Source organism: Lepus europaeus, chromosome 5 (genome assembly GCF_033115175.1).
Source record: "Lepus europaeus isolate LE1 chromosome 5, mLepTim1.pri, whole genome shotgun sequence".
Lineage (NCBI taxonomy): Eukaryota > Metazoa > Chordata > Mammalia > Lagomorpha > Leporidae > Lepus > Lepus europaeus.
Window position 1 is genome coordinate 62,643,853 of NC_084831.1, and position 27,405 is coordinate 62,671,257.

The 27,405-nt window shown below is 40.0% G+C and overlaps 1 protein-coding gene across 2 annotated transcripts; it reads left to right on the forward strand.

The window, feature by feature from the left end:
* Positions 1 to 184: 184 nt before the first annotated feature.
* On the forward strand, positions 185 to 27,405 carry CTH (cystathionine gamma-lyase). 2 transcript variants are annotated; one of them, XM_062191539.1, is made up of 12 exons: positions 185 to 520; positions 3,281 to 3,362; positions 5,804 to 5,899; positions 9,080 to 9,189; positions 12,365 to 12,496; positions 16,179 to 16,236; positions 16,675 to 16,752; positions 18,790 to 18,942; positions 21,702 to 21,823; positions 23,346 to 23,398; positions 26,454 to 26,592; positions 26,823 to 27,405. In XM_062191539.1, the coding sequence occupies exons 1-12, from the start codon at positions 353 to 355 to the stop codon at positions 26,847 to 26,849; spliced, it is 1,218 nt and encodes a 405-aa protein (XP_062047523.1). In that variant the 5' UTR covers positions 185 to 352; the 3' UTR covers positions 26,850 to 27,405. The 2 variants fall into 2 exon arrangements, with proteins under 2 accessions (XP_062047523.1, XP_062047522.1); XM_062191538.1 differs by lacking the exon at positions 26,823 to 27,405 and having other exon boundaries at positions 26,454 to 26,652.

A 27,405-nucleotide genomic window follows, 5' to 3' on the forward strand; every position in this document is an offset into this window, starting at 1 on the left:
ACCCACACCACGTGGACTCACCGAGCCCGGCTTCCCGTCACTTTGTGCACCGGGAAGGGCGTTCGCGGCGACGCTCCAGGCAACGCCTCTGCAGCCAGCCAATGAGGGGCGGGGGCTGCGAAAGGAGCCCTGGCTCATTGGGCCTCGCTGGCTCCGCCTCCACGGTGATCGCAAGCCTCCCCGCCTGCTAATGAGTCTCAGCCCCAGAGTCGTGGTGTCCGGCTTTTTGTGAGCTTCCCGTCGGCTCGGCTCTCTTTCGCTGGGTTCTGCAGTCTTTTCTCCGCCCTGACGTCCCGGGTTCTTAATTATAGCTCCCTCGCCCCGTGCCTCCCTCCTTCCTTTGAAATTCAGCATGCAGGAAAAAGACGCCTCCCCACTTGGTTTCCTGCCTCGCTTCCAACATTTTGCCACGCAGGCCATCCACGCGGGCCAGGAACCGGAGCAGTGGACCTCCCACGCCGTGGTGCCCCCCATCTCACTGTCCACCACCTTCAAGCAAGGGGCGCCCGGTCAGCATTCGGTGAGCTGGGGTTATCCAGGGTTATCCAGGGCCGTCTAGGGTTGGGCGGGAGAAGAGCGATGGCTTTTAAATGTAAAAAGGCATGCAGGTGATTTGTGGATGAGTTAGAAATCAGAAAGGATTTCTGCGGTGTAACCCTTATAGACAAGCTTTGTATTGAATGGTCCAGGTATCATGTTTCTTTTAATGAGCGGGACTGGAAGAAGCAGTTTGTGCAGATTGTCATAAAGATTTGCACTGAAATTCATGTAACTTTGGCAAGTTTGCAGTTCAAAACCGAGGGCCGTAATTCCTTTGAATTAGCTTCAGCAGCATGAATTTTTGGTGATATAGTGAGGAGTCAGTTTCAGATACTGAGGGTCTGCTAACTCACCTAAAATCAAGATTATTCCCAATTACTGAGTAGTACCAAACACATACAGATATATATTGTGTTACATATATTGCCTTTTCTAATCCCAACAAGAACTCTGAATACCCAATTTTTTTTTTCCTGACTAAATAGCTGAGATTTAGGGATGTTTAAATTAATAAGTAGCCTAAGGTCTGTAGGTGGTGGAGCTGGGATTCAGATTCTGTAAAACCCCACTCTCAGGTGCTAGGCTACATTGTGCTATACTGCAGTAATGCTAGTAATAATTCAATCTATTGCATCATTTAAACAGTGCGGCCTAGTGATTAAGCACACACATCATATAGTCAATGGACCTAGGTTTGAATTCTCACATCACCTCTCCTGAGGTGGGTGACCTTGAGGAAGTTAGTTAACCTATCCACAAGCCTCGAGCTGGGCCTGTTTAAATGGGGATAACAATAGATCCTACCACATTAAGTTGTTGAGATATTTGTAAAGCTGTGTGGCACATAATAATTACTCAGTGGTACTATGGCATTTCACAGTGTTCACATTTCCACTATTTTCATTTGATCCTCACAACAGCCAGGGGAGAGGGATGGGCAGGTATTATTGTACTTTCACAGAAAAAAAAAAAAACAAAAACAAAACTAACCAAAGAGTCCCATGTACATGATTGTAAAACCTGAAGAGAACCCTCTTTGTTAATCACAAGCCTTTTTGCCTTTTGACTGCATGCATACTAGACCTTGGAGTATTTAAAAGTTGCTGAAGAAGTTACATAAGTTTTCTAGGTACAAAACTCTGATTGTACTTTGAAACCACTTTATAGAAGTTATAGAAGTTGAGGCAAATTCTTACAGATTTAGCCCTTTGTTTTGTGAGTCAGATTCTAAGAGCATTTCTACAACCAGTTTAACATACTCCTGATTACTTTATTTTGGAACAAAAATTCATGCAGTTTGTTTTCGGTGTAGAGTATAGTAAATGTGTAGCTGCCCAAGCTTTGGAACATAGAACAAGAGTTAACCATTTGGGTATGATATTAACAATTAAATATTTTCAGAAAACCAGCATGAAGACTGAGCTTAACACCTTGAAAAAAATCAGTTAAGAGTACTAAAGGTTATTTGAAGAGCTGAATTTAAAAAATAAAAGTACTAAAGGCTATTTGAAGAGTGGAATGAAAAACATTGAACTCTCCAGTTTTGGCAATGTGCTTCTACCCAACCCCCCAACCCCGCCCCCCCCCCAGCAAAAAAAAAGTTAATTATCTGCACTGAAATGTGCTTAATGTTTCCCCTCCTTCCCCCTCTACAAGTTAAATATCTGCAATGAATATTTATGGAAGCATGACTGTTTCTGTGGCAGTAGCCACATGAATCCAAGCATTTTTTTCCTGTTTGGTGGATGCCGAAACAAGTCATGGTAAGAGTGATGATGAGGAGTGGCAAGAATATCCTGGAACCCTATAAAATGTGTCTGTTCAGTTTGTCAAAAAAAAAGGAAACAAAACAACAGAAGTTTAAAAAAATTAATAATTCTGGGAGCTCTTGAATCAGAAACAAAGATGTAAAGAGTGATGATTGTGTTTTGTTAGGTACTTTAAGAGGTGGCTGGAGGGGGTGCAGTACAAGTTCAGGGCTTTTAATTAGTGTTCAAATGTTAGATTTCTGGCTCTGGTTTTCCTTAGATACTATGACATTTGTCTTTCTTGAAAGTAGGTCCATGAATATAAAATAAAATGACTGGCTCAATATATATGGTGCCATGTTCGTAAAAGGAGCATAATGCAACTTTAAAAAAAATACTATGTGGAGCTGCTTTGCCAGAATTAGTCTTAATTTTTTGAATCCCATTTGTTGAGCTATGATTTGAACTCTGAGCAACTGTAGGATCTGAATACTTAATAGAACTTGCATCACATCGTTGTTAAATCAAATGCAGATTACAGTTAGGTTTACTACGATAGTTCATTTCCTTTTCCTGATGTTTCCAGAGGAGTAGGTAAATGGGGAATCCTAACAAACGCTACTACTACTACTGCAAATAAAACTTACCACTTACATAGGGGTGAACTTACAGATCATCTCATTTTATCCTCTTGACAGTTTTGTGAACTAGTTGTCTGTATTTTATTCTCATTTCAGAGATTGACTCTTGGAATATTGAATAATTTATGAGCACACAGCTCATGAGTGACAGATTCAGAACTGTAACCCAGTTTGGATGCCTTTAGGGCCTCTCCACACTACTACAGTCATGACACTGTTATGCCTCTGTCTGATGGCTACACAGATCATGACTTGTTAATAGTAAGTCTCAGTGGTAGGAGGAACACGGAGGTGTGCTTATGTCTCTGATAATAAAAAAATCTCAGGATGAATTCCACTTCTTGTCTTCAGGGTTTTGAATATAGCCGTTCTGGAAACCCCACTAGGAATTGTTTGGAGAAAGCAGTGGCGGCTCTAGATGGGGCCAAGTACAGTAAGTAATTTCCATTTCCAAATTTGTAAAGTCTAGAATCTGTTTTTACATACACGGTTCATGTTGCATGTCTGTGGGTTCTGTATCTTCACATTCAACCAACCTCAGGTGGAAAATATTCTGAAAAAACTATACATCCTGAGCATGTACAGACTGCTTTTTCTTGTCATTGTTCCCTAGAAAACACAGTATAACAACCATTTACATATCTTTTACATTGTATTAGGCATTATAAGCTCTCTACTTGTAGATTATATGCAAATATAATGCCATTTTAACTCAGAGACTTGAGCATTCAGGAAGTTTAGTAGCCGTGGGGGGTTCTGGAACAAATTCTCTATGGATACTGAGGAATGTATGTATAGGCAAAGTCATAGGAACTGTAGAACTGGAGAGAAATACACATTTACTAGTTCAATATTCTTACTATACTAAGACATTGAATTCTTTGCCCAGGGTTCCTCAGTTCATATTATATGCATATGTGAAATAATCAGGCAGAAATTAATATGAATGGAAGCAGAATACTAGAATCCATTATTTGGTACTCATGTTCACCCTTCACCGGAAGCTGTCAGTATTAATAGATTAGAATTAGGCCGGCGCCGTGGCTCAACAGGCTAATCCTCCGCCTTGCGGCGCCAGCACACCGGGTTCTAGTCCCGGTCGGGGCACCGATCCTGTCCCGGTTGCCCCTCTTCCAGGCCAGCTCTCTGCTGTGGCCAGGGAGTGCAGTGGAGGATGGCCCAAGTGTTTGGGCTCTGCACCCCATGGGAGACCAGGAGAAGCACCTGGCTCCTGCCATCGGAACAGCGTGGTGCGCCAGCCGCAGCGCGCCAGCCGCGGCGGCCATTGGAGGGTGAACCAACGGCAAAAAGGAAGACCTTTCTCTCTGTCTCTCTCTCACTGTCCACTCTGCCTGTCAAAAAAAAAAAAAAAAAAAAAAGATTAGAATTAACTAATATTATTTATTATTTTATTTTAACTAATTAACTAATATTATTTATTATTTTATAATATTATTTATGAGAATATAAATTTTCAGTTCTCTAGTTCATTCACATGATAATTTCTGCCTGAGACTAGCACCAAAGTGCATTTATTATAGTAGTCAATAACCATTGATAATATGCTCTCAGAGATTAGGAATTAACTCCCTGAACTTTTTATTTTTCATGAAGCAAGTAGATTGCTACTTAAATCATTTCTACTTCTAAAATAAATGATACTACAGACTAGTGAATAGAAAGTAAATCTTATGTATTTTTTTATTATTTATCAGATAAATCTGGTTCTATTCCTCAAGTTTGAAATTTTTCTTTTTTTAATATTTGCTTATTTATTTATTTGAAAGGCAGAGTCACAGAGGGAGGGGGGGGGATAAAAAGAACTTCCATCTGCTGGTTCACTCACCAAAGGGCCACAGGGCCAGAACTGGGATGATCTGAAGCCAGGAGCTGAGAGCTTCTTCCAGGTCTCCAAGTGGGTAGAGGAGCCCACGGGCTTGGGTTATCCTCCTCTGCTTTCCCAGGTGCATTAGAGGGGAGCTGGATCAGAAGTGGAACAGCCAGGACTAAAACTGGTGCCCAAATGGGATGCCGGCGCCACAGGAAGAAGTTTCACCCATTGTAGCAAAGCGCCTGCCCCTGAAATTAATTTCTTTCTTTCTTTCTTTCTTTCTTTCTTTCTTTCTTTCTTTCTTTCTTTCTTTCTTTCTTTCTTTCGCTTTATTTATTTATTTATTTATTTGAAAGGCAGAGTTAGAGAGAGGCAGAAACAAGCAGAGGCAGAGAAAGAGGGAGAGAGAGAGAGAGAGAGAGAGAGAGAGAGAGAGGTCTTACATCTGCTGGTTCATTCCTCAGATGGCCTTAATGGTCAGAGTTGTACTGGTCCAAAGTCAGGAGCCAGGAGCTTCTTCCAGGTTTCCTAGGGACCCAAGGACTTGGGCCATCTTATTCTATTTTCCCAGGCCATAGCAGAGAGCTGGATTGGAAGTGGAGCAGCCTGGACTCGAACTGGCGCCCATATGGATGCTGGCACTGCAGGCTGTGGCTTTTCCCTCTTCACCATAGTGCCGCCCCCCCCCCCCCCATTTCTTCAGTTTGGTATTTTTGAATTGCAATTTAATTGGTAGAAGGCCTTTAATCTCTGATTTTTGTGAAGAATTATTTCCTTGAAGTGCTTCGGAGAAATGTAATCAAGGTGGAACTGATGTAACAAAAGTTTATGGGCCTACATTATCAATTTTTATTTTAAAGATATTTTATTCTTGAAATAGAAAGGGAGATTTTATGATTCTATAAATCAAGGGATCTCTGGTAATGCAGCGGTGTTGTCTGTTCTAGCAGAGAGAGGGACATAAAGCAATGCAATAGGTACTACAGGTATTTCTTCATCTTGAGGTTTGACTTCTGGCTTACTCTAATTTGGTTTTATTTTAGGCTTGGCCTTTGCTTCAGGTTTAGCAGCCACTCTGACTATTACTCATCTTTTAAAAGCAGGAGACCAAATTATTTGTATGGATGATGTGTATGGAGGTAAGTGACTCCTCTCATTTATATTGTGTCAACTACTATTTTAAATATAACAAAATGGACGCTAAATTATATTAACAATGTTGCTGGCATTATTGATTACTGATTATTTGTTATTATTATTTATTTTTGACTTTTTTCATTTTATTTGAAAGACATAGAGACAGAGAGACAGAGAAACAGAGAGATTGAGATTTTCCATTTGCTGGTTCACTTTCCAAATGCCTATAACAGCCAGGACTGTGCCAGGATGAAGCCAGAAGCTGGGTGGCAGGGATCCAAATACTTGAAGCATCATGTACTGTCTCCCAGGGTGCACATTACCAGGAAACTGAATCAGAAGTGGACAAGCCAAGACTCAAACCAGGCACTCTGATATGGTATGCAGGCGTCCCAAGCGGTCTTAACCACTGCACCAATCCTCACCCCTGTTTGTTATCTTTTAAAGGTGGGTTGGACAGCTCTGTGATGGCTCAGACATAGCAGATGAGGAGTGTAAACACTTAGAGTCCATGTTCTGGAACTGCTTATGGGAAACGCTGCTTAGTAAGAATGGTATCAATGTTACTGGAATGAATAACAGGACTTAATCGACTTTCAGATGTATTCTGCCCTAGAGAAGATAATGTTTAAAGAGTGTTCTAATGCCAACTTAAAATTTTACTGTAATGAAGATAAATTATAACCCGGATTCTTCTCCTTTGCCCCTTTATTTTTCTTTTGGTTTCAGAGAACCTTTTTGAAATCTTTGTAAGCTATGAGCCCTTTTCCCAAAAAATGTTCTTAAAATTACCACGAGTATTCAGCATTTCAACTTTAGGTGTCTCCCTTAGAACCCTTCCATGGATCCAAATTTAAGAATCTGCATACTATCTTAGCTACATAAAGAGGGGGAAGTGAATGCGGGAGAAGACAGGCTTACCTTAACCTTTAAACAAGACTGATTTTTGTGTTCAAAACAACAGCAAAGAATTTTGTAAATGTATATATAAATTCTAAATGCTTCCAAATAATTAGAAGGTGACTTAACATAGTATTATGACTTTATCTATCTCCTATCTCAACAAAATACTCTGTATATTCTTTAAAGGAAGGGACTTAATAAGCATTTTGTTCCACAGACATTTGTACAATGTGTTGTATTTTATCTTACATCCTTATAATAGTTTTGTCAAATTGAAATTACAGAGCTCTCCAACCATTAGTCACTTTTATAATGCAATGGAAAATCCTCATGGCAAAGAAAGGAAATTGTTGATTTTTTAAAAAAAAATTATTTGAGAGAGAGAGAACAGCAGATGGACAGGTAGAGAGAACTCCCATTCCCTTGCTCATTCCCCAGATGCCCACAATACTAGGGCTGGGCCAGGCTGAAGCCAGGAACTGGGAATCCAATCCAGGTCTTCCACATAGATGGCAGGGACCTGACTAGTTGAGCCATCATCACATGTTGCTTTCTAGGGAAGCTGGATCAAGAGTCAGAGTCAGGACTTGAACCCAGACACTCCAATATGGGATGTGGGCATGTTAACCCCTAGGCCAAGTGCTTGCCCCCAGTTGTTGATGTTTTGATAGTTCTTTATATTCTTTTTTCTTTCTTTATTTTTTTTTGACGGGCAGAGTTAGACAGAGAGAGAGAGAGAGAGAGAGAAAGAAAGATCTTCTTTCCGTTGGTTCACCCCCCAAGTGGCCACTATGGCCAATGCATTGCGGCCGGCGCGCTGCGCCGATCCGAAGCCAGGAGCCAGGTGCTTCTCCTGGTCTCCCATGCGGGTGCAGGGCCCAAGCACTTGGGCCATCCTCCACTGCCTTCCTGGGCCACAGCAGAGAGCTGGACTGGAAGAGGAGCAACCGGGACAGAATCCAGCGCCCCGATCGGGACTAGAACCTGGGGTGCCGGCACGGCAGGTGGAAGATTAGTCAAGTGAGCTGCGGCGCCGGCCTATATTCTTTTTCAATCTTTTATTGCCAAGGGTCAATCTATGTAAAATCAAAAGTCCAGTTTATCTTTGATCACGGTATTTTTCTTTTCTTTCTTTTTTTTTTTTTTTGCTTACTATCAGTAATAGTTTTCTGGCCTTTCAATTTGTATATGTAAAAATCAAATCCTGAACAGTTTATAAAAAAAATTGTTCAAAGTTGAAATGATTTATCTTTTTCCACTATAAAAATGTAGTAGTTTGATTTACATTGTTTCATCTATTAAAGCTTCAGAACTACACAACAACAATGCTGAGAAAGTACAAAGAATAGTAACCAATTCTTTTCCATTACCAAAGTATCAACAACAATTGTTATTTTAGATTTGAGTACTAGGAAGTAATTGTTAAAAAAACCTAATGTTTCTGGGGCCAGCGCTGTGGCTCTGGCATCTCAAATGGGCGCCAGTTTGAGTCCTGGCTGCTTCACTTCCAACCCAGCTTTCTGCTATGGCCTGGGAAAGCAGTAGAAGGTGGCCCAAGTGCTTGGGTCCCTACACTCATGTGGAAGACCCAGAGGAGACTACTGGCTCTTGGCTTTGGATTGGCCCAGCTCCAGCCATTTCGGCTATTTGGGAACTGAACCAGCAGATAGAAGAACCCCCTCTCTCTGCCTCTGCCTCTCTGTAACTCTGTCTTCAAATAAATAAATAAATCTTTAAAAAAAAAAAAACCCTGATATTTCAGGGAGTATACTGCTTACTATTCGAAGAGTAGAAATTGAGTATTTTGAGAAGTATGATTAGAAGCCACTGAAAACATCAACAAAATTAAAATAGGTTTGGCATCTCTCAAATATTGCATACTAGTTAGGTCCATGAATTGTGGAGTGAATTCTAATAGTTGGTATATTATCTCAGGCAAATTATTAACCAGAGTCTGTTTTTTCATTTATAAAATAGGGATAATTGTACCTGCTTTAGAAAAGTAGTTGTGAGAACTGAGTGAGAAATATACCCAAGTATTTTTCTGCTTTATGCCACTTGTGTATATTAAGTGAGCTTTAGTTGGTTCTTTAACCTTTAAAGTCAAGCATCATTATTTTTTATATATTGGCTAGCCAAATTATTTAACCCAACTAGAAATGCTTTCAATTGCATTTTTATCGATGAATTGGAGTTCCTTTTATTTTTAAAGTGCTTATAAGGAATGATCATTTCTTAATATAATGTTCTCTTTATTTTCTCTGGTTCTCTTGCTGTAGGTACAAACAGATACTTCAGGCAGGTGGCAACTGAATTTGGATTAAAGATTTCTTTTGTTGATTGTTCCAAAACCAAATTGCTAGAGGCAGCAATTACACCAGAAACCAAGGTAACTCAGCGTTTTTGGTTTTGTCTGTTTTCTCTGTGGTGTGTTTTCATTATTTCTGTTTACCAGAGAATAAAATTTAGATATACATAATGAATTTTGTTAGAAGCCATTAAAAACACCTAACAAGATTCAGATAAGCCTGATCTCTTAAATATTATAACATGATTAGGAACATGAATTCTGTAGTGAATTCAGATTTTAACTATATATGGTGGATGGTATATATTCTCTTGGGCAAAGTATTTAAAGTCTCAGTTTCTTCATTTGCAAAATAGGATTAATTGTATCCACTTTATTGAAAAGTAGTTGTGAGAACTAAGTGTAATGCATGTGAAATGCTTAATATAGTAACTGGATCCATGGTAATTGTTAACAACAATTATATACAGGACCTTAACTTTCTTATGAAACTCCTATTGGTAGCAGAAATCATCATAGAGATTGGATTATAGAAAAAGAAGTTTGCTGAGCCCCAAACCTTAGGCACAGTGGCTTTTTCAGGGCTCCAGGGATAACTTCACAAATAATGGAAGTAGAGAAAGGACCACAGCAATTTTAGCCTTCGTCCTGGGAATCTTGTGTGTTACCGGAAGGTGTTTTGTGCCTGAGTGAATGGCAGATGTGATATTCTTTATTAGGATCTCATTTAAATTCAGCAGGGGTAAGAGAAAGACCAGTGTCTTTTATAAATCAGCCATTTCCAACTTCTTGCTCAGGATTGAAAGGTTAGAATTGTACCCAAGATTAGGTCGCAGGGAGTGCTAAAAATTTTAAATTTTTTCTTTACAAGTTACTTTGCGGATTAATATGGGGCTGAGCTTTGGTAGTTAAGGTTTGTTGTCAAAGGAACTTGTTTTTCTTGCTTGGGAGAAAAGATACTTATTACAATAGCTGGTCTGCATTATGCTTAGTGAATAAGCCAGTCCCAAAAAGACAAATATCATGTTGTCCCTGATTTGTGGTGACTAATATACAGAACATATAATAAATGTAATGTGTATCAGTGAAATTGACATTTTCAGATATGATTATTGTTTACAACCCTCTTCGGTACTCCTGAGGAACAGTGGTTTTTCTTACCACTTGTTGACTTCTTTATTTAGTGGAGGGTAAAGCTTGTGATTATAAATTGAAAGTATGTCATTATAAAAATTAAAAAAAAAAAATAAGAAAAGAAGGAGGAGGGAGGGTGGAAGCCACAGAGGGTGGGCAGGTAGGGTGAGAAGTATCATTATACTCTTACAACTGTATATATGAAATACACAAAATTTATATTTTATTTTATAAAAATAAAAAATTTTAAAAAAGAATAAATGCAAAAGTAAATGAGCACAAAATAAAATAAAATGAAATAAAATAGCTAGTCTGAGTCTTCCTAAGGAAGGAAAGCAAATTATGTGTATGTTAAACTTTGTAAACAGGCTTTTGTATATTGACTGTTTACCAACTTGAGTTAATAAATCCTGCACTTTCTCTGTCCTGAATTATCAGGCTCATCATTTGAATGAGAACTTTTAAGTCAATGTATAACCTAGTTTGCATTCATTTACTTCTTTTTAATTTTTTACCTCTTCCTCTTTGTGTCATTTTATTCATTTATTTCATTTGAAAGGCTTAGAGACAGACAGACAGACACACACACACACACACACATATATTAGAAAGACAGATTTGCTGGTTGACTCCTTCAATTCTTGCAACATCTGGGACTGGGTCAGGCTGAAGTCGGGAGCCTGAGAACGTGAATCTGAGTCTCCCACATAGGTGACAGGAACCCAAGTACTGAGCCATTACCTGGTGCCTCCCAGGTTGCACATTAGCTGGAATCTGCAGTTGGGGGCAGGGGAATTTGAACACAGGCACTCTGATATGGGATGTGTGCATCCCAAGTGGTGTCTTAACTATTATACCAGATGCCTGCCCCATTATCTATATTATTTATATTTATATAATTTATATATTGTATTATTTATATAATAATATGATATGTTATTATTTAATATATTTAATTTATAAATTATTTAAATTAATAATTTAATAATATAAATATTTATATAAATACAAATATATATAGATTTATATTTATATAATTTTATATATTTATAATATTTATATTTCCAGATACTAAATTTTATCTTGAATACATCCTCCTTTTTATGAAAAAAATAATTAGAATAATTAGTTTTAGCTTTTTTCTGCTTATGTACATTATCTCACTTGATATCCTTACAGGTCTATAAGTTAAATATTATCAACCCAATTATATAGTTGAAGGGCTTGAGAAATATACAACATAAGTTGCTTAGCTGTGGCACCAGAAATTCATAGAGGGAGCTGGTGCTATGATGCAGCAGGTAAAGCCACTGCCTGCAGCGCCAACATCCCATAAATGCACTGGTTCTGGTTGCAGCTACTCCAATTCCAATCCAGCTCCCTGTTAATGTCCTGGGAAAGCAGCAGGAGATGGCCCAAGTCCTTGGGACCCTGCACCCACGTGGGAGACCTGGAAGAAACTCCTGGCCCTTGGCTTTAGATTGGCCCAGCTCCATCATTTGCAGCCATTTGGGGAGTGAACCAGTGGATGGACGCTCTCTCTGTCTCTCTCTCCCTCTAACTTTACCTTTCAAATAATTAAATGTCTTAATAATAAAAAAAGAAATTTGTAAGGAAGGCTAGGATTCAGAGTTGAACCTTCTAACTTCATTGTCCATATGTTTCTGTTTTTTTTTTTTAAAGATTTATTTATTTATTTGAAAGTCAGAGTTACACACAGAGAGAGGAGAGGCAGAGAGAGAGAGAGATCTTCCATCCGATGGTTCACTCCCCAAATGGCCACAATGGCCGGAGCTGCGCTGATCAGAATCCAGGAGCCAGGAGCTTCTTCCAGGTCTCCCACGCGGGTGCAAGGTCCCAAGGACTTGGCCCATCTTCTACTGCTTTCTCAGGCCATAGCAGAGAGCTGGATTGGAAATGGAGCAGCCGGGTCTTGAACCGGCTCTCATATGGGATGCCGGCGCTTCAGGTCAGGGTGTTAACTCACTGGGCCACAGCGCTGGCTCCTGTTTCTGTTATTTTAATGTAGCCTCTCAGACTGTTACAATATATGATATGAATGTTTGTGTAATATTGTGTTGTGTGTTTTTATAAACAATTGTTCTTTACTGAATTATTTTAGCTTGTTTGGATCGAAACACCCACAAACCCTATCTTGAAGATGATTGACATTGAAGATTGTGCACAAACTGTCCATAAGCATGGAGACATTATTTTGGTTGTGGATAACACTTTTATGTCAGCATATTTCCAGGTAAATGACAATAAATTATTCTGGTGTGATTAGTAGACCACTCAGATAGCTGCATATAGGAAAGGAAATATTTGTTTATAGTTAAAATTATTATTTAATTCATGAAATCCAGTCATAATTACTGATTAGACAAATTTTTTTTTTTTTTTTTGACAGGCAGAGTGGATAGTGAGAGAGAGAGAGACAGAGAGAAAGGTCTTCCTTTTTGCCGTTGGTTCACCCTCCAATGGCCACTGCAGCTGGCGCATCGTACTGATCTGAAGCCAGGAGCCAGGTGCTTCTCCTGGTCTCCCATGCGGGTGCAGGGCCCAAGTACTTGGGCCATCCTCTACTGCCTTCCCGGGCCATAGCAGAGAGCTGGCCTGGAAGAGGGGCAACCGGGATAGAATCCGGCGCCCCAACCCGGACTAGAACCCGGTGTGCCGGCGCCGCAAGGCGGAGGATTAGCCTGTTAAGCCACGGCGCTGCCTAGACAAATGTTAAATTTGGACCTTTTCTACCATCAGTTAGTATTTGTTCACACCTATATTAATATATTGCATATGGCACTTTGCGTTTGTAAAGTTATCTCAATTACAGCTTTTCTTTTGGGATGTATAATTTCTTTGAAGACATGGCCTTATGATATGATTGTGTGTACTAATGCCTTATACACAGAAAGGACTTGACTGTTTATGGGTTGGTTATAAAATAGTCATATTGCTTTTCATCATACTTCATGTATTTTTAAATATATTAATTAACTTTTTTTAAACCCAGCTTTTCAAATAAAAGGAAAAGCTATATGCAATGAAATCCCTGGATGTGTTATACATATCCTTGCTTCATTTGCTACTTTTTCTGCTCTCTGCACCCCAAAGACTATTACTAGCCCCATGTAACTTTATTTATATTAGGAATTTCTATTATATATGTTCTGTGGTAGTATTTGTAGTGCTGCTGTCTTTGTATGGGCTGCTATACCAAATTCCCATACTTACAAACAAAATTTATGTCTCAGTTTTGGATGCTGGGAAGTCCAAGATCAGGGCCCTAGCAGCAGATCTGGTTTCTGTAAGGCCTGTTTTCTGGTTAATTCCTGGTGCTTCTCCCTATGCCCTCACAAGGTAAGAGTCCAGGAAGCTCTCTGGGGCTTCCTTTAAAAGGGCACTCACCCCATTCATGAGGGCTTTGTCTTTATGACCTCATCATTTCTCAAAAGGGGCTACCCCTCAACCCCCAATACTCTGACACATTGATAATTAGGTTTCAAACTATGAATTGGGGTGAGGGGAGGGGTACCCAAACATTCAATCCATAGTGGCTCTCTTTAAACTATCTCTTGTCTTCACTACCCTGTGACATTTATCTGTTGAATACAATCCTCCCATCCATATGTCCTTTGTTCTTTCTCTTTTCCAGGTTTTTCCTCTTTTATGTTTTGCTCTTTTTGGTAGATAATCATGGACTCTGCCTGTAATTGACTTGTTTTTTGCCTTTTCCCCATGTCTTCTTCCTTTCCTTGTTGCGAGTTACCTTCTTGCTGTTTCCTTCTGCTTGTATCTTGTCACACCTAGAACCCTTCCTGTAGTTCATCTTGATTCTGCAGAGTTCCCGAAACTCCAGCCCATTTTCTCCAGCTTGTCAAGGAGGTAGATGCTTACAAGTTGGATCCCTGAAGTTGGCCCAGGCTGCTGTCTCCCTGTGATTGGCTGAGGCCCCTGTTGCTCACTTTTCTCCATTTTATTTGAAGGCACAATTAATATTTTGTTTTTCTTTCTTGAAATACTCTCTGTCAACATTGCACTTTGCTAGCTTCATGGGCCATCTCTTTCTTTGGTTCATGATGTATCTTTGGCTTTTGTGTATCAGGTAAGGCAATCTAGTTCCAGCTGGAGAATCTCCTGACAAAGTCTACTTGTCCCAAGTCATTTTCACTTTTGGACTTTATATTCCAACTCTTGAATTCATATGCTACTTACATTAGGCCATGTATATCGCATCAAATCACCTTAGCTGAGTCACAGTGAGTCATGTATATTCCAAGAGAGAGCACGTGATTTTTTTTTAGCCTGCCCTGCCCAAGTTACTCATCAAGCCAAGCCCTCTTTCTCATGCTACTGTCACTAGAATAGGTCTAGTTTTTCTACCTTTCCAAAGCCTGCATCTCATTTCTCATGCCAAGGGTTGCATTTGCTTCATTTCAATTTGCATTCAGTTCTAGTTGAATGAATTAGCATTATATTGTCCCTGGGTAGCCACCTGTATTGATTTCACAAAGTCAATCTCCTTCTGAAAAGATAGATCCTCATTGTCTTAGTTTCATTAAAACTGGATATATCCTTTCCCCCTTCCGTTGTCTTCTGCATCTTCTCTAAGTCTCACAAAAGGGAAATAAATGAACATAGCACCATGACATTCAGAGCCTGTGGAGTCAAGCAGTCTGGGTGGGTGTGAGACCTAGACCAGTTTTTCATCTGCATGATCCATCTTTTTTAAAGTCCCTTTTCCATCCTTACAGGAAAACCATAAAAGTACTGGTTTTTTGAGTTAAAGAATTTTGTACAATGCTTTACTGGATTATATAAGATTCAGCATGATTCTTGGCACAGAATGAGAGCAACAGCTGTTAGTGGTTTTTATTTTTCCTTTGCTTTTGACCATAGAATTTCCAGAGCATCATCCGCTTTGGCCCATTGCTCTAGAGAAGAACAGATACATATGTTGAGATTGCTTTGAACAATACCTTACATCCTATTTTTGAAATAGTCTGTATGAAATGGTTCTATAGCCACCCACGCTATTTTCCAAAGACATCTAATGAGGTCACGATATACTTTCCTAAACAAACTTATGTTAAAAAATGTACATGGAAATTTCAATCCCTTCCCAAAATGTTTCTCTTCTTCCTGTCTAGAAATGGAATTTGTCTTATCTATGTATTAAATGTAATGAAGTAGTTTTTTTTTTGAAGTGTAAAAATTCACTGTGCAATTCATATGTAAGCAATAAAACAAAAATTGAAAAAAAAAATGTACATGGAAAGATGTTGAAAATCCATTGCTTAGTAGATTAATTGATTTTAACTCTAAGTCTTACTGTAAACATTTTGACTAAAGCATTAATTTGTAGGAAAATTAGGTGGGAAAAAAATTTTTTTATGAGTAACTTTTACACTTGTCAAAAGTAATGTAATAAAATTAGAGTAATTAGGAGTCAAGATCATGATAAACCAAGTATAAATAATTACAGCATACATCATTAGGTTTTAATGATAAAAATGTAAGCAGATTAGTTTATACTTACTTGACATAAACACTGGTGGATGTTTATGTTAACTATTTTATGTGTATAGTAAGTCATAAAATGCTGTGTCTCTGCCATAGGTAATGAATTTAGGGGCCAGTAAGCAACCATCATAAACAGCTCCAGGAGACTTGTTGACTTGGGTCTGTCTGCTATTTCTACAAAACTTGTACCTTCAATTGAGTATTGATCCACTGTTTCATATTCGTATTTTTATTTGGTGGGAGGGACACAAGACAGCATAATATCAAAAGATCTGGGAAACGTTAAGATATACGTATATTTTTGCAAGTTAGTATTGGTTAGAAGGGGAATGGAATTATAATTGCACTAGTCATGGTAAAGAAGCATATTTTCAAATGGTTTCACATTCAAAGCAAACTTCTGTTTCTTTCAGCGGCCTTTGGCTCTGGGAGCTGATATTTGTATGTATTCCGCAACAAAATACATGAATGGTAAGATATGCATAGTCCACATTTGAAATGTTTTTTTTTTTTTTCCCCATAGATAGGTGGGAATAGCCTAGGGCTTGCTATTTTAAGCCTTTTACTTCTATTACAGCTTTTTTTCTGTGATTTATGGAGAATAACAACATTTTAATTTGACTAAATATAGGATTTCATTTGCAAAGACAGAACATGCTCATGATTTATGAGGAGAAGATTAAAATTTACTGTAGAAGGTTGTACTTTATCCTTTTGACAGCTTAAAAAGAAATATTTAGCTTTTATATGATTTTTATTTTTGGAGTGATGTTTTTGCCCCTGCCAAATTTAATACAGTTTACTTAAACTTATTTCATAAGATTTTGCTCCTGAGAGGTTTTCCCATTTTGGATATTACAAAATGAAGAATAAACATAAATTGTTTGCAACATAAATGTTTTGTCTTAGGCCACAGTGATGTTGTGATGGGCTTAGTGTCTGTTAATTCGGAGAGTCTCCATAACAGGCTTCGCTTCTTGCAAAATTGTAAGTATTCTAACATTTACGTTTCTTACATTTAGAGGGAAAAGATTCTGATTTTTTAGAAGAAAGTGGAGAAAATTGGGCTATAAAAGTATTAGTTATAGCATAATAAGGCTTTATGATATGATACAAGGAGTATCTTTTTATTTTCATTTCTATGCTAATTTTTTTTTTTTAAAAAAAGATTATTTATTTATTTGAAAGGCAGACTTACAGAGAGAGAGAGACAGACAGACAGACAGAGACAGAGATAGAGATAGAGAGAGGTCTTCCATCTGCTGGTCCACTCCCAAAATGGGCACAAGGGCCAGAGCTAGCTGGTCTGAATCCAGGCCAGGAGCTTCTTCTGGGTCTTCCACATGAGTGGAGGGACCCAAGCACTTGGGCCATTCTTTGATGCTCTTCAAGGCACATTAGCAGGGAACTAGATCAGAAGAGTACTTGGGACTTGAACTGATGTCCATTTGGGATGCTGGCAACAGCTTGACCTACTATGCTACAGTGCTGATCCTTCCATGTTCATTTTACTTATAATATGTTGGAGTACAATGAATTTTTAGTTTAGGACTATGAATTTTTTTGAATAGCTTTTAAAAAACATTAAAATGTTAGCTTTCATATATTATACATTTTATATTTGGAAAGGTGGTTAATTTTAAATACAGTTAAGCTATAAAGTTATATTTTTCAACAGATGCTTAAACACCATTTCCTGTTTATATTATTTAGTTTATCTTAAGTATGGCTCAAGATTTAACCATTACAATTTGACAGATGAGAAACAAGCATAATTGGGAGTAAAAGTGCTCCTCTGGGAAGTATATAAAAGAGAAACAAAAAAAGGTGGGAAGCCAAAACTTAATGCTTGATGAATGTTCTTTCATTGAATCAAAGTAAGAATGAGGGGTGGGTTTGTGGCTCAGTGGGTTAAGCCACCACTGCGACACCTCCCATATTGGAGGGCTGGTTTGCATCCTGGCTTCCAATCCAGTTTCCTGCTAATGCATCTGGGAGGTAGCACATGATAGCTCAACTGCTTGGGCCCCTGCCACTGATGTGGGAGGCTGAATGGAGTTCTGGGCTTCTAGCTTTGGCCTACCTCAGCCCTAGCTATTACAGGGGTTTGGAGAGGCTGCCCCACAATGGCTACCCCATCTTCATATTTGAAAGTTCAAATTGTGTGTTTTTTTTTAAAAGATTTATTTATATATTTGAAAGTCAGAGTTACACAGAGAGAGAAGGAGAGGCAGAGAAAGAGAGAGGTCTTCCATCCTCTGGTTCACTCCCAAGATGTCTGCAACGGCTGAAGCTGAGAGCCAGGAACTTCTTCCAGGTTTCCCACGTGGGTACAGGGACCCAGGGAATTGGCCATCTTCCACTGCTTTCCCAGCCATAACAGAGAACTGGATTGGAAGTAGAGCAACCAGGACTTGAACCGACGCCCAAATGGGATGCCAGCATTGCAGGTGGCGGCTTTCTCCATTATACCACACCCTTAGTGTGTTTTTACTTAGTTTTTAGGATATCTGTTTCCCTTCTCATTTTTTTTTTTCTTTTAAAGATTTATTTATTTGAAAGTAGAGAGAGAGAGAGAGAGAGAGAGAGAGAGCGTGCATGTGCCAGGGCTGGATCAAGCCAAAGCCAGTAGCCAGGAGTTTTCCAGGTCTCCCACATAGGTTCATGGACCCCAGGAACTTGGGCCATCCTCTGCTGCTTTCTTAGGCACATTAACAGAGAGTTGGATTGGAAGTAGATCGACCTTGACATGAGCTGATATCCACATGGGATGTCACAGGTGGGGCTTTGCCTGCTATGCCACAACACTGGCCTCTCCCCTCTCATTCTAAAGTGTATTTCTCTAAGCATATTTTGTGCATCATTTTTATGCTTGTGACTTGGTAAATTCATTTTCTCCCTAAAACTCAAGCATTGAGCTTTGTAGCTAGCTTCTCAGAGTCACTATAATGAAAAGAGGGGGCCAGAGAATTTTCAGGGTCCCACTCCACCTTCAGAGTAACCCAAGATGTATTCATTTTGCAGCTCTTGGAGCAGTTCCATCTCCTATTGACTGTTACCTCTGCAACCGGGGTCTGAAGACTCTGCAAATCCGAATGGAGAAACATTTCAAAAATGGAATGGCAGTAGCTCAGTTCCTGGAATCAAATCCTCTGGTGGAGAAAGTTATTTATCCTGGTATGATATTCTTATATCTAAGCACATCTGCATATTGTAGCATTTGAAGGGGTGTCCTGGGCATCCTGTGTATATAACATTTATTTGTATGGTAGGCACTTTGATGTGTTTTTGTTTGTTGGTTTATCATGGATCTGGTGATAAGAAGAGAGACATGAATCTCAGGTCTTGCATTAGGTTGCCAGTAGTCTAACGGAGGCTTGGATGTTAGAATTGTGTTATGTGGTAGATGTTCCTGTGATGGTCTTTAGCTGCAAGGCTTGGGAATAGATGACAACATTGTACTTTTCAGTTGCTGTGCTTATAGTCTTGTCAGTCTGCTGTTCAGCACTAGCTCTAACTTTGATCCAGATTTGTGCCCAGTTGAGACTTAATACTTGTTTACCAAAATTCCCTTGAAGCTGTCTTTTTGAATTTCTTCACCTCTCCCAGTATTTTTTTTTTTTAAGATTTATTTATTTGAAAGTTAGAGTTACACAGAAAGAGGAGAGGCAGAAAAAGAGAGAGAGAGAGAGAGAGAGGTCTTCCATCCAATGGTTCACTCCCCACTTGGCTGCAATGGCCGGAGCTGTGCTGATCCGAAGCCAGGAGCCAGGAGCTTCCTCCGGGTCTCCCACACAGGTGCAGGGGCCCAAGGACTTGGGCCATCTTATACTGCTTTCTCAGGCCATAGCAGAGAGCTGGATTGGAAGTGGAGCAGCCAGATCTCAAACCGGTGCCCATATGGGATGCCGGTGCTTCAGGCCAGGGTATTAACCCACTGTACCATAGTGCCGGCCCTGACCTCTCCCAGTATTTAGGCATACTCATGTATACTTAACAGAATTATATGTCACTCTTTGAATTTATTTTACCATTGTTTTAAACTTAATAGTCTTAAATAAATCATTGTTTATAGATTTTTTAAAAAAAGATATTTATTTGTTTATTTGAGAAGTAGAACGACACACACAGAGAAACAGAGAGGCAGAGAGAGCTCCCATCTTCTAGTTTACTCCACAGATGTCCACAATGGCAGAGACAGAGAGACATCCTTTGGTTTACTCCTCAGTTGCTGGCAACAGCCCATGCTGGGCCAACCCGAATCCAGGAGCCTAGAACCATAGTCTGAGTCTCCCACATGGATGACAGGGACCCAAGTATCTGGACCATCATCTGCTGACTCCCAGGGTGTGCATTAGCCAAGAGCTAGATTAGAAGTGGAGTAGCTGGGAGTCAATTCAGGCACTCTGATACAGGGTTTGGGCACCCCAAGTGGCATTTTGACAATGCACCAAATGCCTGCCCCTTAGATCCTTTTGAGGTCTCTAACCATATACTCTTGGTTACATAGGAGAATTAAAAATTATCACTGTTCTCAAGGAACTTAGGTAGATAAGGGCAGTGATAGGTATGAGGGTACTTCAAAAAATTCATAAAAATGCATATTATGGAAAAACTGCTTGGATTTCAAACTTTTTGGTATCAAAATAAACTTTCAGTCTATTTTATGAAAGTTTTGAAGTACCCTCCTATAAAATTAAATGCCCCATGTATAGTCCAGGTAAAGAGTTGTATATTATTTTGGATGGAGGGAGGGAGAAGAATTTGAGCTATGCCCTGAAGAATGGGTAGTATTTGTTAAAAGATCATGAATAGAGCATTTCAAATTCATTCAACCTTTTTTCTTTTCTTTTTTTTTTTTTTAAGATTTATTTACTTGAAAGGCAGAGTTACAGAGACAGTCAGAAAGCAAGATATCTTCCGTCCTCTGGTTCACTCCCCAAATGGCTGCAATGGCCATGGCTGGGGCAGGCCATAGCCAGGAGCCAGGAGCTTCATTTGGGTCTCCCATGTGGGTGCAGGGGCCCAAGTACTAGACCAACCTTCTGCTTTCCTGGGCATATTAGCAGGGAGCTGGATCAGAAGTGGAGTGGCTGGGATTTGAGCCATGCTCATATGAGATGCCAGCATCACAGGCAGCAGCTCAACCCACTATGGCATAACACTAGCCCCTCAACAAGCATTTTCAATTGCCACCCATGACCAGGTTTTGTACTAGGTACTGGTATCCAATTATTAGAAGAAATGGATTTGCTCTTATGGAGTTAGTTTGCTGGATAAGACAGATATTGAGGGAGAAATTACCAAAGGAGGTAATGGAACAAGTGCAGATTAAAGGAACAGCATGTAGGCCAGTGCCGCGGCTCACTAGGCTAATCCTCTGCCTGCGGCGCTGGCACCAAGGGTTCTAGTCCCAGTTGGAGCGCTGGATTCTGTCCCGGTTGCTCCTCTTCCAGTCCAACTTTCTCCTGTGGCCCGGGAAGGCAGTGGAGGATGGCCCAAATGCTTGGTCCCTGCAGGACGAGGCACCTGGCTCCTGGCTTTGGATTGGCGCAGTGCCAGCCATGGCGGCCATTTGGGGGGTGAGCCAATGGAAGGAAGACCTTTCTCTCTGTCTCTCTCTCTCACTGTCCAACTCTGCCTGTCAAAAAAAAAAAAAAAAAAAGAACAGCGTGTACAAAGATCCTGAGACAAAAGGGTGTGCAGTGTCCTGATTTAAAGAAAGCTGGTGTGGCTGACTCTCTATGGAGAGCGTAGAAGAGAGAAACCAGTATGAAGCTGGGGGAGCAGACAGGGGTCAGAACAATAGTCAGGTGTGAACACGCAGAAAGCTCATTGGCAGTTGCTTAAGTGGAGAGTGAAATGCACCCCCCCCACACCTCAAAACTACACATTTGACCGTAAAATAAGACTTCTGTTATACTCTCTGACTCCAGGGCTGCCCTCTCACCCGCAGCATGAGCTGGCGAAGCGTCAGTGCACAGGTTGCCCAGGGATGATCACCTTTTATATTAAGGGCACTCTTCAGCACGCTGAGTCTTTCCTCAAGAACCTAAAGGTAAACTCTGAAATGGGTTTTTAAACTGTAGATGCATGCATTTCATTATCTGTCATTTCACGTTTTTGGCCCTCTGTGTCATACCTGCAAACCTCATCATCCTGAAATGTATTGAGATGAAAATAACAAACTTCAATGGCAGAGGAGCAGGCATCTGGAGATGGTCGTTTGCTTAACTGTTCACAATCAGTTTGAGAGGGATAGAATGTTCTAATACATTGGTTTAAAAATGTATTTAAAAGTGAACACTTTTTCACATGAAATCTTATGGGAAACATCACAGCTGTGTGAAGTTAGGGCACTGTGAAAGGCTTTCCAACTCTACGAAGGCTTCCAGACCCTGTGTTTCCCAAGCTGGGGTGGAGTGAAGAGGAGGCCTTTTTCTAATTCTCACAGAGCCAGGAGGCTTTGAGAGCCCTGGGCAAGAGGCCTGTGTAATTCCACACACTGTGTTTACCTTGAGCTCATGCAGTAGACTTTGAAGTTTCAACGGCACAAGTCTAATGAATGGATCATAGCCAGCTTAGGCAAAGCCCTCCCGGTGTCTCAAGTTTGTCCACCTCTAAAATCAGAAAGATAATAATGTACGTATAATTTAATATACTAATGAGTATAAGTTTGAAAACATTTGTAATATTCCACAGCACTCTAATACTGTCTTTGTTCTGTACTGCTATAACAAAATACCAGAGATTGGGTGACTTATATAAAGAGGTTCATTTGACTCATAATTCTGGTAGCTGGAGAGTCCAAGCAGCATCCTGGCTTCCTGCTGAAGGCTTCTGGCTGTGTCACAGTGTGATGGAGAAATAGAAAGGGAACCAGCCCTGGGAAGAAGAAACACATGTGTGAGCAAGAAAGCAAAAGACCAGGGAGGGAGCAGGCTAGCTTTTTTTTTTTTCTTTTTAAAAAAGATTTATTTATCTATTTGAGAGGCAGAGGCAGAGAGCAAAAGAGAAAGTCTTCCATCTGTTGGTTCATTTTCCAAATGGCCACAATTCCTGGAGCTGGGCTGATCCAAAGCCAGGAGCTAGGAGCTTCTTCCGGGTCTCCCATGCATGTGCAGGGGCCCAAGGACTTGGGCCATCTTCTACTGCTTTTCCAGGACATAACAGAGAACTGGATCGGAAGTGGAGCAGCCAGGACTCGAACCAGCAGCCATATAGGATGCCGGCACTGCAGGTGGCAGCTTTGCTCACTATGCCACAGCGCTGACAGATTCACTCTTATAGTAAATCCAACTCAAGGGAACGAATCCTAAGAGACCAAGAAGAGATGCACTTTGATCAGTTTTTATTATTTTAAGCATTTCCACACAATATGTATAATTGGGGAAATCATTGTCACAGACTTTATTCTCATTTTTTTCTCTGAGTTTTTTGGCTAACAGTTTATTCATAGTTGCCACCATTCCCAATCTACCACCTACTGTGTGAGAACCATTTTATTAAAAACCGTTACTTTTAGATTTTAGTATTTTTATTTTCCTGAAAGATCTAATTTCATGTTTTCTTTATTATAGCTATTTACTCTGGCTGAGAGCTTAGGAGGATATGAAAGTCTCGCTGAGCTTCCGTAAGTGTATTTCTGGGTTTTTTAGTATTTTAAATCGGATGTGTGATGAAACCAGGGATAATTCCAGATATTTAACAATAAGAATAGTGTGGCAATAACTAATCAAGAGTGAACTCCACTTTAGGATGGAGACTGATTATAATCCAGTGCTGGGCTACTGAACGATGAGCTGTATCTTCCCAGATATTACTTCATTCCCTGTTTTGCCTGAAATAGGTTCCAGCTGTAATTGTATCCTAGGATCTCTGACCTCTGACCCAGAGCCTCAGTCTCAGTTAGCGACTTTGCATTGGACAAGCTGTTTTTCAAGACTTCTTGGAGATAGAGATTGTGTCTCTGATGAAATTTTTCCTGTTTTCCCTTAGTTATCAGTGAAGAGCCCTACCAGATATTGTCAATCCAACTTACCATCTTTGTTGGATAAACCTTTAAGGGCTCCATGTTGTCTGTGAGAGAAATCCTTATTTGGTATTCCAAGCCCTTTACTATCTAGGCCAATCAGTTCATTTGTTTTTATCAAAATATTAGAGGCAATTGGAAGAGGAAGCAGCCTAAGGTCATACAGTCCTAACGTCTTATTTTACAAAAACAAAACAATGATCTAGACTGTTTAGCTGATTAACCAAATATCAGACAGGGGCATGCTAGCAACTTCACTCTTAAGGCTCTGCTAGAAAAGCAATGAGGGGAGAATAAGGCCCTTGAACCTGGAGTCAAGACTTCCTTCAAGCAATGACTTAACCAATAAGCTTCAATTTTTCTCGTACAAGAAAAGAGAATAATAATTAAAGTAGTCAAGATAATGTATTGGTAACCTGTCCCACCAACCCTTCCTGAGCTGTATCTTGCCTTTACTGTTTGTTGCTATGGCCATTACAAGGACAGTCATCATGATTACCTAATAATGTTCAGCTATACCAAATGCACATGGTGTGTGGATGTTTTAATTTTCATAAATATTTATGAAATGGCTGTTTCCTGGAAGCCTTGTGTTGAAGAATGTCAGGGATTACCAAAATTTACATATCTTTCCTACGTTCGCAGAGTAGTTTACAATTATGCAGAGGGTCAGACAATCTCATACAGTTAAAAAAATTGTGATGCCTAAATAAAGACAAAAGACAGCTTTTTGGTAGTCTTTTGAGAGGATGCCTGCTAGCAAATCTGGATGCACAAGAGGGCACACTCAGCATATGAAATTGGTTAATTTTTCATCATAATGAAATGTGTATGATTTTAAGAGTCTTCTTCAAAACAGACCTCTCCTGTTTATTAAGAGATTTCGTTTTCAGTGCCTGGCCCTCATACACTCCAGCTCAGACTGAAGCTCTGATGCCAGTGGATGAGTGAATTTGGGTCAGGGCTTGTCTGCTCTGTCACGTTCATTCTGTATCTGCTTCAACTATTGCAGCGTTGCAACAAGGGAGAATGGAAATGGAGCCAGTGTGCACTGAGTGAGTCTCCCAGCACAGCAGCACATGTGACATGCAGAACAGACACTCGGGCTCTCAAGGCTGAATTTTCTCATCTGTAAAACACAGATAACACTGTGCATCCATGTTATGAGAACAAACCAAAACAAATCCCTAAGCTAATGCCTTGATTCCTATTAGGTATTCACTAACAAATTCTTTCTTTCTTTGAAAGATAGATAGGGAGAGGGAGAGGGAGAGGGAGAGGGAGAAAGAGAGCACACTAGCTTCCATCTACTGGTTCACTCTCCAAATGCCCATAGTGGCCAGGATTGGGCCAGGTAAAGCTGGGAGCTGGGAATATAAGCTGTCTCCCACCCACCCACTGTTGCCTCCCACTATCCACATTGGCAGGAAGCTGGAGTCAGGAGCTAGAGCCAGGAACCAAACCCAGGCACTTTGATAATGGACTGCAGGCTCTTAACCACTAGGTTAGGTTGCCTGTTCCCTAAATTGTTATTTTTTATTAGGCACCTACTACATTCCAGGTATTGTATTAGTCAGTAATTTATATGTGTTCCTTTAATTAATATGTGACAAACTTTTAAGAAAGATGTTATATCTAATTTTTATGAATTTTTAAAAAATTGATTTCATGCAATTCACCTTGTGTAGTACCTGCCTCATGATAAGCACATAACTAATGCTGTCATTATTTTATTTATAAATATTTTATTTATTTATTTGAGAGAGAGAATTACAGGTAGAGAGAAGGAGAGACAGAGAGAAAGGTCTTCTATCCACTGGTTCCCTCCCCAAATGGCCACAATGGCAGGACTGGGCCAGGCTGAAGGCAGGAGCCAGGAGTTTCTTCCAGGTCTCCAACATGGGTGCAGGGGCCAAAGCACTTGGACTATCCTCCGCTGCTTTCCCAGGTGTAAGCAGGGAACTGCATCAGAAGTGGAGCAGCTGGGAATCGAACTGGGATGCCAGCACTGCAGGCAGAGGCTTAACTTTCTGTACCACAGTGCCTGGCCCTCACTCTTAATTCTTATTGTAGTGCCGGACACGTGATAGGTGCTTTACTTTCATATATGTTGATAATGGTGGTGAATGGCCTGTCTGCTCTGGGAGCTATTCCAGAATTCCTGGAGCACAGTAGTCACTACTAGTGGCCCCGAGTGTCTTTCCTTGATCTGCCTCAGAAGGCTCCAGTTCTGGATAGATCTGTTGATTCATAAGGTATTAATTCTGGGAGATTCTTGATCTAGGAGATCTCTTGCTGCAGGTTGGTCACAGGCTCTATTACTTCTGGCCAAAGCTTCATTCAGGCAGATGTTCAAGTCTCCATGCCAGAAGCTGTGCTTTTCCCTCCCACGTGGGAATGTTTGACAGGTACCTTCAGTGTCTGGACTGAGTGTACCTTACTGATGGTATAAACAGGACTAACAAAAATCATTAGTGGAAGAGGTAAGTTTCATAATTCCTCTTTTTATGTTTTGCCTAAGAAAAATTAAAAGGTTATGAAAAATTTGTTATTTGGAGCAGAAAAAACATATGAAGGTAATTGCAGTTTATGAGGCAGAAATGTGCCTGCACCGATACAGGATAGTGATCAAGATTTGGCTCCCCTCTGCTTCCAGGGCAATCATGACCCATGCATCAGTGCCTAAGAACGACCGAGAAGTCCTTGGGATCAGTGACACACTCATTCGCCTGTCTGTGGGCTTGGAGGAAGAAAAAGACCTCCTGGACGATTTAGACCAGGCTTTGAAGGCAGCAGTAAGTTTTGTGATTTACCTGTGTGTGTGTGTGAGTGTATGTTGAATCTTGGGGGTGGGGGCTTCACTGTGAACTATGAAGGCTTCTATCTCTGCAGTAGACGAGGTGAAGAAATGTGCAGGGACCTCAGGCACAGCACAGATTTAAAGGGTTCAGAACAGTTTTCTCCAGGGAGTGAAGCTTCTGCCTACAAGTTATTAACATATTTTTCTTGTGCACTCTTCATATAGCACCCTTCAAGTGGAAGTCACAACTAGCATTCCAGAACATCTAGTAGAAGCTACTCCCTGAAAAGGTCAAGTCTTCTGAATAATTGAATGGACCATTAATGAGCCTTTGCAGAATTTTCGAGTGAAAATTTAAGGCACCTCATTACCTTTCACAATTGTAATCTCCTAGGGATCTTCCCTGTTAAAAACAGCTTTCTGTCTGTCTGATCATAATTGACAGGTCACTTCTGTTAATATCTTTTTGTTAATTTTGCTATACATTTGCCTCTGAAGGAGGTGAGATTCGTGCTGCTTTTTGGTATTGTACTTTTTTTTTGTTTTTTCCATAGCCTATGACTTATTTTGATCATGTTTACAATGTAATGGTGATTCATTTTGATGTTTTGTGGAGAATTTAAATTATTAAATGAATGTTCTTAAATCAAGTGTGATTTTTGCATATTGTTGAAAAAAGCTTTCAAAGTGATGGTTTACACGTAATTACTATGAACCAAAAGATAAATACTTGAAAAGTCTACTGTGAAATTCTACTGATTTAAGGCTGTACTTATTTTTTTGAAAATAAATCCAAGAATCAAATACA

Bases quoted from the DNA above. Each gene is read 5' to 3' on its own strand.
- CTH (XM_062191538.1), top strand. From the start codon at position 353: ATGCAGGAAAAAGACGCCTCCCCACTTGGTTTCCTGCCTCGCTTCCAA. The intron at 16,237-16,674 runs GTAAGATATGCA...GTTTTGTCTTAG, and splicing joins CGCAACAAAATACATGAATG to GCCACAGTGATGTTGTGATG. The intron at 21,824-23,345 runs GTAAACTCTGAA...TCTTTATTATAG, and splicing joins CTTTCCTCAAGAACCTAAAG to CTATTTACTCTGGCTGAGAG.